Below are 11,931 nucleotides of genomic sequence, written 5' to 3'. Positions count from 1 at the left end.
TGCGGTGATGAGGTTTTTACGGCACGAGCTAGCCCACCCGCCAAGACTTCTCTCATTATTTGTGGTTTCAATTCACTTTTTACGTCCTCCTCGCGGTGCCTATCAATTACACCGAAAATGTCGTAATCAAAACGGGAGATACGCGAAATGAAACTCTAGAACCACGAGAGAGAGTGCAAATTCGCGTTGCGAGGGTTGAAACATGGGATGATGTTAATGTTGGTCCCCTTGATTAAAAAGTAGTGGGACAATAGATTGATGTTTGAAGTGTTTGAATTAATAATGCGAAACGTGTTTGCGTTTGTTTTGATCAAATTGTGCACTTTGGTACACACTTCAAACAATGCAACCTCATACGTATCTAAGGTCGTGTTATTTAAAATAATTAAAGTGAAGTGTTTTGCAGAGGGTTTGATATTTTAAATGTAGTTTTCTGCTTACTGTCAGCCATGCAATAGTGTAGTAAAAAATGTTATTGGTGCCATTTAGATGATCCTAATTCAGATGATCCTAGGTCATTTGTCATTAAATTTTGTATTCTATCTACCTATTTTATGCCACTTTCATCTTGATGGAACAAGCTATACAATATAAATAGTGGGAAAATTTCACCAACGACTGTCGAATTAGTATCACGTTAAGTAATTAAGAGATGTACGAGAGGATATGACATTTTAACAAACTGTTAACACTAACAGACGTTGGTGAAATTGGGTCTAAGAATGTCGGTTTTGCAAGTATGAGTACGAATTGACTCGGTATTCAGTTAAGTGAGATGATCCTTCTAATCGTTTGCTTGTTGCTAGTTTCATTCAATTAATATTTATGCAAATACATTACAGGTATATTCACTGTCTGTTTTTCAATAAGAATTATCAAAATGGGTTCATAATATTATCTTGCATACCTTATACTTACCATTTTCTTCACAGTATCCCGTCATTAGTGTTTTACTAAATCTGTCTTCGATAAACATTTTAATTTTGAGTAAACAAAATGATATACTGTAATTCTAAAGGAATGAAATATGAAAATATGAAAAGAATCATGTAAGTAAGTAGGTATAACATGAAAAGAAGCACTTTTCTAATTCATTTGGAATTAGCAGGTATCTGCGTTTCTTTGGTTTTAAATGTTTATGATAATTTTAATGATACCTTATAATGATGTAGCTGTTTAACAAATTTAAACTATCGTTACTAAATGAAATCAAATATCCGGAGCTTTACAAGATTGGTAGTAGTTTATTCAGATTAACTTTAATTAATAATTATGTATGTACACAAACAGCAAACAGCAAGCTCATATATACATTATAATATTTTTATGATATTATTATAATATTTTTATGATGTTTGTTGTAATGGAAATGTAATGAAAATACGGTGTCCACACGGAAAAAATATATTTCAATTTATAAAATCAGGCATTACGCACAAGTTTGTACACGTGTATAATGATGTTATCAATGTACAAATACATATTAGAAGCTAAAATATAGCGATTTATTTTAAACAAACCTAAAGCAATTTTTACATTTCGTTGGCCATACCTCAATATTCAAAAAGTAAGTACAAAACATGATCAATCACAATTTTAATTCACTTTCTTACGAAAACAAAAAATTAAGGCTAGTATCTACAAAAGATAATCAGACAGATAAGAAACCTTTAAAATACATTTACTAACGATCAAAGGCTTTATTTCTATGAGATATTAGTTCCATAACGATCAGTTTATATTTATTTGTATAAATAACTATTATTTGTTAAAATTCTGTGACCTGCAGTAAATAACTATACAGTATACAATAGAAATATTAAATTATTTAATAAATTATAACTGCAATTTCGAAATAAGGGGGTGATCCTACTTAACCTATAACCATACAATTTTATCTATACTCTATTATTTATAATAGATAATAATATTCGATAGGATCTATACTGTACACTTTGTAAGTCTCACGAGTAGCACTACGCGACGCTAGATGGCGCCCCACTGAGTCTCTTTATACACTTGATATGTGCTATGTACAGGCGGCGGCGGGGGCTTCGCGGGCGGCGGGGGCGGCGGCGCGGGGGGCGGCGCGCGGCGGTATCACAGGAGCGACGGGACGTGGTGCGGCACGGCCAGCGCCGCCGCCCCCCGTCACACTAGCGGGCCCGGCTTCACGTCCAGGTGGTGGTCCGGCGACCGCCCGCCCGGTCCGCCCTCACCCTGGCTGTTCTCCTCCGAGTCCGAGCACGACTCCGAGCTGCCCTTCTTGCCGCCGTTGTGCGTCTTCACGTGCTTGGCGAGGTGGTCGGACCTCATGAATCGCTTGTTGCACACCGGGCACGCGAACCGCTTCTCCCCCGTGTGCGTGCGCAGATGCCTCTGCAACTCGTCTGACCGCGTGAACCGCTTCCCGCAGAACAGCCAGTTGCACACGAACGGCCGTTCCCCCGTGTGCCAGCGGAGGTGCGCCTTCAGGTGGGAGGTCTTGCCGTACACCTTGCCGCAGCCCGGGATGTGGCAGCTGTGGATGTTCTTCTTGCGGAGGTGCGCGCCAGCCGGCCCAAGGCGCTCCGCCTCCTGGCAGTTGGGGCAGTCGCAGGTCGCGCGGCCGGCGTACCTCCGCTGCGAGCGCGGCGAGGGCGCCTGCGCGGGGGGCGCCGGCGATCCCGGCGCGTGGATCCCGAACGAGCCCTGCGACGGCAGCACCGACTTGTACGCGTCCTGGAGTAGATGCGGCGCCGGGGGGAGCAGGTGCGCCCCGCCCGACAGGGAATGTGTGAGCTGCGAGTAGTCCTGGCCGGCGTAGTTGGCCATCTGGCCGCCGACGTCGAGCCAGCCGCCGTGGACGTCCCACCAGGTGCCGCCGACGGCGCCGACGCCCCCCATTTCGGCCGCCTTCAGGGCACCGCCCCCGCCTCCGCCACCGACGTTGAAGGGCCACGACTCGTAGGGGTGCCGCGAGTACATAGAGCCGAGGCTGGCGCTCGACTCGCTCTTGCCCAGCAGCTGGTCGCCCGAGGAGGGGAAGTAGAGGTCGTTGCCGTAGGAGGGGGCCGCCGAGCACGAGGTCGGGGCCCGGCCGTAGGGGGTGCACGAGGGCGCCTGTGAGCGGGGCGGGGCGCCAGCGCCGGGTGGCGAGGGGGCGCCGGGGCTCTTCTTCCACGGGTGGAACCCCTTCCCGACCGCGGCGTCGGCGAGCGGCGGCGGCGACTTGCTCGACAGCTTGTTGCACTGCGCCGCCAGCATCGCCAGGGGCGTCCCGCGTAAGCTCGGGTGTTCCTGGAAAGATGAGCGATCAATAATTAATCGGTGAAATAAATTTAAAATCGTTTCAATTCTTAATTAACCGGCTCGGAGCCGTGGGAATCGGCCGGGAGTCGTTTGTGCTTAACGAGTGTGTGGGTTTAGCTCGGGGCGCGAGAACAATAAATGATTTGTGTGAAGTAGTGGTGGTGTGTTTTACAATTAGGCGTCGCGATGACAGCTCCTCGCCGCTACCGGCTCCTGGCCGCTCAGCCAGAGTCGCGGTCGCCACGGGACGTCGTAATTAATAAAGTCCAACAAAGCCTCGAGCGTCGAGGCAAGAATACGCTCGCATTTGCATATTGTCTCCGCCTGTGAGAACTAACCTACGCGTATAATTGCTTTTGAATCCTAAATCTTTTCATCGATTACACTAATTAACCATTTAAATTGAGAATTTGTCTCGTTTTTAATTTCCCAGGCTAATAAAAGATGTCATTATTCATGGCTGCTTCTTTAAAATAAGACGTATTCAATTCCAAACAAATTGATGACTTTTAAATTATTTTAACCAGTTCCTAGATTTATTGCTAATGAAGTGCAAATGTGAAGAAGCACTTAATCAAAATTTCGAACATATTATATACGTAGGTAGCCTTTAAGCTTTTTGTTAATAATCTACATATTATAGTAAGTAATTTAAATAATTTTGCAGCGTTCAAAAATATAACAATAACCCAAAATGATATTTTATTACTTCATACTTTGTATTATACTTCTATTGTATCAGCATTACAAGACGATGCAAATAATAACAATCGCGAATCACCCCGGTGTTTATTACAGGGTTGAATGGGAGACGGTACATCCGACCGGATATTTCACCCCGACAAAGGTACAATAAAAAAGTCCCATTGTGCAATAATCCGGGACCTCGCGGGGACGACCAGGGGACGACGAGGGGACGAGGGGACGATGAGGGGACGAGGGGACAGAGCGCGGGACACGCCCATGGCATTGTGATTGGTGCAGCTGGCGCTACATATGCCGACTCTCAAGATGATCAACTTTTATCACTTTTATACCGACATTTTATAGGTCATCTGCAGTTGAAATGAAGATGGTCTCCAAATAATCAGGACGAGCGTTTCGAGCCCTAGTATATCCCACAACCTAAACATTTTGTGGTACACTTCATGGAAAAACTATCGCGCCTATTAAGTTTTAACATAGTAATTTTTATTTATATGTAGATGTGTTATCATATCATCAGGCAGTCAAGGTGTGACGACGCGAGCCCTCACAAAGCTCGGCTTTTAGCTAGTTATAGCACTGAATTATGCGGAAATTGTACAAAATATAGAAAACGAGTTCTCTAAATTCTCTAATTTCTAAGTTTATATCAGAAAATGGCTCTTACACAAATAATTTTTTGTTCAAAATGAATATTGATTATAGTGATTACTGATTAGTTAATATAGTGATTACATATTGGTTAGGTACTGACTGAGATATTATAATTCATGAAAATTATTATTTATTATTATTGTTGTCGATTCATATAGTTTTATTATCCTTCATGCTATAATTGCTAAATTTGTTTTCCCGGCACAAATACAGTTTTAATTTCAGAAAAAACTTACACTTCTTACTATATACCTAAAACGTAGCGAATTCCTATTAAAATTCGTGGCGGACATGTACCTTATTATATTAAAAAATACCTAGTTCTAACATTAGCAATCTCTACCAGACTATACTTTTAGCAAAGACAAATAAAATACTTTTAGTAGGTTACCTCTATGCAGTAACTATTTAGTAACTAGATGTCCCGCGCGGCTTCGCCCGCGTAAATTAGGAATTTTACAGAAACCGTACATTTTGTGGTAAGGTTAGTTGGGGTAAGGGAAACATACTTTATTTTTCAAATGTTATTTTGAGTTCTAGCTACTAATACGTATGTCTTTTAATAATTTTGATTAACGCAAAACATACCTATGTATGTCAGCTTTCCATGATTGAACGACTTTTTAAGCTAGTTATAATGCTTTTAACCAGAAAATGCTAAATCGTTAGGCTACTTTTTTTGTTCCCCTTTCCCTGTTTTTGGGGTAAGGGGAACAGTCTGAATATCTTTTGTATAAATAGTAGTATAGATTATACACCTACACGATATCATTTTTTAATATTTCGTTTATCAAATTTGAACTCAATACTTATTGAAATACGAACTAAAATAGGAAATTTTGATTAAAATCGGAATTCGGGGTAAGGGAAACATACGAGTCGAAACAGGGGTAGTCAACTAAAAACGAAATGCAAATTTTTAAATATTTATTCATACTAAACATACAGCTCATATGAATCAGTCTCAATAGTAATTTTTGTTGCAGTAAGATTCCGTTATATTAAAAAACGTGTTATTTAAATTACCTACTTAAAGTAAAATCACTTGAAATCTATCTACTAGTATCTCTATATCTACTAGTATCTACTAGGGACTTTACTTTGGCATTACAAGTTACTAATTAAAACATTTTCAGCTTTTGACAAACCTTTAATCTATGATCACGGCTTGACAAGCGTTTCGGAAACCCAAAATAGCGGTTGATATAATATCATTCTCGAGTTAAAAACAGCTGTGTCAACTGACACGCTGATCAAATTAAACTAACTAACCACGCTTCAAGCAGCCCAATTGGTACTTGACAAGAGATTTAACAGGCGATTAGTTAATTTTAGCGTTGATCAGCCTTTCAGAAACCGGGTGTAAATGTGATCGCCACTTGTACAGGCACCCTGAATTCTAGTGCGTATTCTTAAAATTAGCAACTATTAAAATGTTCAAGACCTCTGACATCGGGAAAGGGAAACATATGTTCTCCTTTCCCTGGCCATGGTAGTTCCCCTTTCCCGAATTTGAATTTGTAGGTTGTGTTTCTAATCATACTAAATTTTGATATTTATAGCATAGTTTATAGACATTTGTATGTAAATAATCAAATTAAGGGTATTTAACAATACTCACTGAAAATGACAGGCTTATTGCAGCACTTTTAACACAATAAACCAGCACCCAAAAAATTCGCGGCGAGCTCGTGATATTGTAGTGGTCAACTGATTTTTTTGTTTCTGTCACTCTTTCGTACTAAGTAGATATAGCGCCATTTATGTTTTTGCTTTGAAACTAAAACAAAATTACTGCTTTATCGACCAAGAAATAATAGGGCTACGGTCTATAGTTTTTGATTTACAAACTACTGTTTCCCTTTCCCCTTCGGCCCCCTTACCCCAACTAACCTTAATAGCTTATGTTTCTTGACGTGGTCTACTGTATATATGTTCCAAATAACATAAAAATTGCTCCAGTAGTTCGTGAGATAAACCCTTTCTAATAATATTCCCCTTTTTTTTCACATTTTCCTCTGTTTCTTCGGTCCTATTAGTTTTAGAGTGATAATTTATAGCCTTCCTCGATAAATGGGCTTAACACTAAAAGATTTTTTTTAAATCGGACCAGTAGTTCCTGATATTAGCGTGTTCAAGCAAACAAAGAAACAAACTCTTCAGCTTTATAATATTATCTAGTATGTAATTTTTTCATCGCTTTGACAAACTCGAGCCTCAATCTAAAAGACTATGAAAAGTACCTATCAATAAAAAAGGGTCATAGCAGGCTCGACATAATCATGGGACAATGCATGGTATAATATGATAGTGATGATGATGAATATAATTTGCATATAGTAAGCGTATGCTTTCCATTTTTAAAACAACGCGGAAACTCCCAAACTTGTATCTATAAAGAATCAGGAGTCCTCTCAGCACCTCCCGAACCATGGTATTACTTGGTGCAAAATCTTACTTTTTGGTAACATAATAATATGCTTTGAATACTTCTCACAAAACCGAAGTCACCACATGTTTCCATATAAATTTTGAGGAGTTCCCTCGATTACTTATGGATCCCTTCATCGTCACCACTTTTGTGAATATAGTACCAAATTGGGATGATAGCCTATAGGGCCTATAGGATATCATCCCAATTTATATTGGGATATTTTTATATCAAACACCTATACCGCATATATAACCTAACTATAGCTGTCTCCCTTACCTCAAGCCTATACCGCAGAACGCGATAGAGACAACTGCAGAAAATCAACGATTTGTTGTCCCCTGATTCCTTCTCCAAAACTTAGCCGATTTAAGTACTTTTTTCATTAAAGATTAAAGAAAGGATTGAGCTGTGTTTCTAAGTTTTACTTTTTTTGTATAATCTAGCCAAATCTGTTTTCTGGATGTTTGAACACAGCGGAAAATCTGGCCATTTTTTTGGATTTTTGAACGTTCATGTCTTATTTATTAATTAAATTATGAAAAAAAAAGAAAACGTAGGGACATTGTATTAGTAGCCGTGGATATTCAGGAAAAAAATGATAACTCTACTAGCATTATCCAGGGAGGAAACAGGGGACAACCTTTGTATGGAAAAAAGGTCGGTGTGGACTCCTCTTAAAATCCATTCAGTAGTTTTTGCGTGAAGAGTTACAAACATCTACACATACATGAACATCCATACATCCAAACAAACTTTCGCCTTTATAATATTAGTACATAGTAAGTAGGATGTGTGGTCTCTACTCTACATAATATACCAAGTATTTTGTACACTGTCTGAGCATCATTACATCTTCTTATCGTGTGTTTTGGTATACAAGCATTTTCACATTTTCCTGCAAACCTCACATACAGCGTAGAACATCAAAACGACATGTTCTACTCTCTACTGAACTCTACTCTTACTCCAGTCATTACGTCGGAAAAATTGGGTTAGAAAATTAAATGCAAATTAACCAAGAAAGCCAAATTACTATATACGGATATATGGATATTACGTGGGGGATGCCTAGAAAAGCTTAAGTTCAAATTGTCGACCAAAATAACATTGTGGGTTTTCCGCCATCATGAAAGGGTTAAATTCCAAATATCCAAATTTGGTTTTCTCGGTTCATTTGCATTTCCAAATGTATATAATATTAATATAATGATTGGAGTACTGGTATAGGTGGAAAACTAATTACATTTTCATAAGAAAATTACATTATCCTTATTCTCACTTTAGTAATTGTGTGATAGGACTTTAACAACTCCTTATAGCATAATAGCAGCCAAACGATTGCAAAAAACAACACGTCACGATTCCTATAAAAAATTCATTAAACAATTTAATATAATTACTGTACACAATTATAAAAGTCACTTAAACCTTAAAGTAATTTAAAGATAATTTGGGTTGGAGAGGTCTGAAGTCATAATTACTCTAGGCATTATGATCCATTTGGGCGCGGGTCGAGTGATACAGGAGAGCGTTCGGAATTATTCTGCCTCTGAAGAGACCTCTATGACAAGGACATAAGGGTTAAAGTTACAACCTCCGGGGTATGATACGTCTGAATGGACCGTAATTGGTCGTCAAGTGACGGACATCAGAGAGGCCGCCGCGCCGGCGCCGCGTCGCATTATACTGACTGATCTGCTTATTTCACTGACAGAAGTTACCTTTAAGCGGTCTACATAAGGACCACTTCGAGGTAAAATAACTGTAAACGTCATTTCCATGTCAGAAATGACGAAGATTCGAAGTAAAAAATTGGAAATGAAATCAGTACGCTTGTGGTCAGGTCAGGTATAAGCTATCATCTATTTGACGGTGTGACGGTGTAACTATTAATTCGCAAGGCTCAGGTAATTACTAACTTTACATTTTTTACCTGAGTATCTTTTAGGAATAGCAAAATGATCTTGCTTAATGATCTTGCTAATAACTTTTTGTTGCTAACTATGTACATAGTATGTACAAGTAGATAGGTATTGAAACGTTCTATTTCCAAATCTAATAACTAACTAGTTGTCAAACCCAAAAAACACAAAAAAGTTGTGAGTAGTGCCTGCCAATAGTTGTCAAAGCACCTAGTGGATTCTGTCTACTCTGCTAGTGGCAACTGGCAGGCAACCAATTAAACCAAGAAATAATCTTCTGATAATGTCTAAATACTCTGGTTTGGGAATTATCACGACGAGAACTCGCGAAGCCAAATCAGGCGAAATTTCAAACAAGAGCAGCTGTAAATTGTTGAAAACAAGCTATTATAATTTCGACTTATAAAACGACGTGAGAAACGTGATTCGCGACGGCTGATTGGATAATATAAAATTATGTACCAAATTATTATATTATTATTATGAATATTCAAGGCGCTTAGCCGGCTATTATTAAGATCGTGAAGTCGTTACACGAAATTGTATTTTATAATCATAACTATACTTATTATGAGTTAATAATTTTAGCCAACAGCTCGTTATTGAATGTAATGGGTTAAATCTTAGCCCCGCCATTTTATAACTCAATATTGTAGAAGATTAACTTCATTGCTCCTGAAATTAGAGTTTGTAGTTTAGTCTGTAACAAGACAGTAAAATTTAACATTCCCTTGAACATAAAATAATTAAGTAGATATTTATTAAAAGTTCGTATTGAGGATTAACATTAGGATCACTTATGTAGACAGAGATCAAGGAGATCAATATGTGACTAAAGTCTCATAAGACTTATCAGCCTTATCAGGAAGTGGTGAAACAGGCTATGTTCCTGATAAGGCTATCCACCAATTAACTTGACAGATCAATTAGTATGGAGAATCTGTCAAAAAAGTGGTGAAACAGGCCCATAAGATAATATCATTTCACATATTTCTCTGTGTAATGGACAGCCTTTTGTTTCAAAATTTTACTGTAAGTTGTAAAAAAAATCAATGTAAATTAACTTTGTGTGTCTAAAATATAAACAAATAGAGCTTGCTTCCTATTCGAATTAAGCTCATCTTTTCAATGATGATGGATGGATTACAGACATCCATCCATAATCCATTAGGATATTTATGATTCTGGATTGATTGGAAATTGTATGTGGAGCCTGAATACATAGAGTTATTTTCCTACTTATCTTCCTACATCTTTATAAAGAGCCAAATAATGCATCGAAAGTTAAAATAATGATAATGGATGGATGATCCATCCATTATGGGTTCATGGTTCTGGATTGATTGGAAATCGTATGTAGAGCTTGAATACATAGAGTTATTTATCTACATAGCTTCTTAAATCTTATCCATACTAATTAAATTTAATTATAAATGCGAAAGTGTGCCTATCTGTCTGTCGGTTACCTCTTCACGCTCAAACCGCTGAACCGATTTGGCTGGGACAGGACTTAGGATACTTTTTATCCCGGAAAAACGTACGGTTTCCGAGCGATAAATGAATTTTAGCGCAACGGATTGCGGGCAACAACTAGTACCTCTATAAAAATCCAAATGAATCTAAAGTTTAAATAAATATACTTTGCTAGCTATAGAATGATCTCCAGATGAAAATGGCGTCTAATTGCGTCATTACGGAATTATCCGCTTAATTCCGGTCGAGGGCCGTCGCCCCCATGCGATACACCATTCTAATGCAAACTAACTCACTAATTTATGATACATTCTGCTTCTGACGTTCAAAATTAACTGTATTCTGTCTATGAGTTCAAAATAGTCGTAGCTAAACAGCTAAACAGTTAAATAGCTTAGTTGTTAATAGAAGAATCTGAAAACCAATTAAATATTCATGTTTATTGTTTATGGATTGTGTAGACGTCTGACGTAACTTAGTTAATGGGATAAAACATCTTCAAAAAGTTGCATAATATGGATATTATGTCTACCTGATCAATACTAATACTTTTTGGGGAACTACTATACTCGTTAGTTGATCAACACGACTGGTAAGAGATCAGACGCAGAACAGATTTTATATATGACCTTATGCAACAGGGCATCTTTCGATTAGACCAGTATTTTCCAGCTTGTGGTCCGCGCACTCCTAGGAGTCCGCGAGTATATGGCGGTGTCGTCTTTGTACCAAACATAGTGCGATAGCTTTTTCTGCTTATTTTATTAAGAGGGCCCGTGCAAACTATTCTAGGTTTCTTAGGAGTCCGTGGCTGAAAATGGTTGGAAAATACTGGGTTAGACAATCAAGCGGTCTGCCAGATTGTCCTTACCAAAATTGGAAATAACTTTTTGTTGCTTCACGATAGAAATCAAACTGACGACGACGAGCGCTCTAATCCACTGAGCCACGATCGCATTGATTAATATTACAGGAATACCAGAAAACATAAAATAGTTTGTCAAATATCACAAAATCAAGTCACTATATAATATGTTTATGTACCAACAGGAATATCAGTAACAGGATAGTTGGTCAACTATTATCACAAAAGTTTCTAACGCCTTTTTAATGACGACTCAGTTTTCAGCTAGCCTTTAGAAATTTAAGGACTCATAAATAATTTATTAGCGGTCCTTTTTATCCAATTACGAAGCATCATCACGTTTCAATATAATTTGAAGGCAGTCTATAATAACCCTAATTACTGGGGGCAAGGGTTTTGTTTCTGTCGCCAGCTACGCGACACTCGAGAGGGGTGATATCGATTTTAGTCTCATTATCTATCAGCTGGTTGGATAACGATTCTACTGTCTAATGTAACGTTAATATATCTTTGTTACTGTTTCGATTCAGTTCTTGTGAAAAAGCAAAATAGGATTCTCGTTTGTCAAACGATTGAGTTGGAGTTTC

General features: G+C 38.5%; 1 protein-coding gene across 5 annotated transcripts in view; it reads right to left on the bottom strand.

Annotated features, from left to right (window-relative positions):
• Positions 1-1,963: 1,963 nt before the first annotated feature.
• The window catches only part of LOC121732022 (transcription factor Sp9), an 87,166-nt gene continuing 77,198 nt past the window's right edge, over positions 1,964-11,931 (bottom strand). For all 5 annotated transcript variants that reach the window (XM_042121769.1, XM_042121765.1, XM_042121764.1 and 2 more), the window contains one exon: positions 1,964-3,279. In XM_042121769.1, coding sequence (XP_041977703.1) covers positions 2,152-3,279 — 1,128 coding nt within the window. In that variant the 3' untranslated portion in view covers positions 1,964-2,151. The remainder of the gene's footprint in view (positions 3,280-11,931) is intronic.

This window comes from Aricia agestis, chromosome 11 (genome assembly GCF_905147365.1).
Source record: "Aricia agestis chromosome 11, ilAriAges1.1, whole genome shotgun sequence".
NCBI lineage: Eukaryota > Metazoa > Arthropoda > Insecta > Lepidoptera > Lycaenidae > Aricia > Aricia agestis.
The sequence above is the reverse complement of the archived record's forward strand: the minus strand, read 5'-3'. Positions and strand labels throughout refer to the sequence as shown.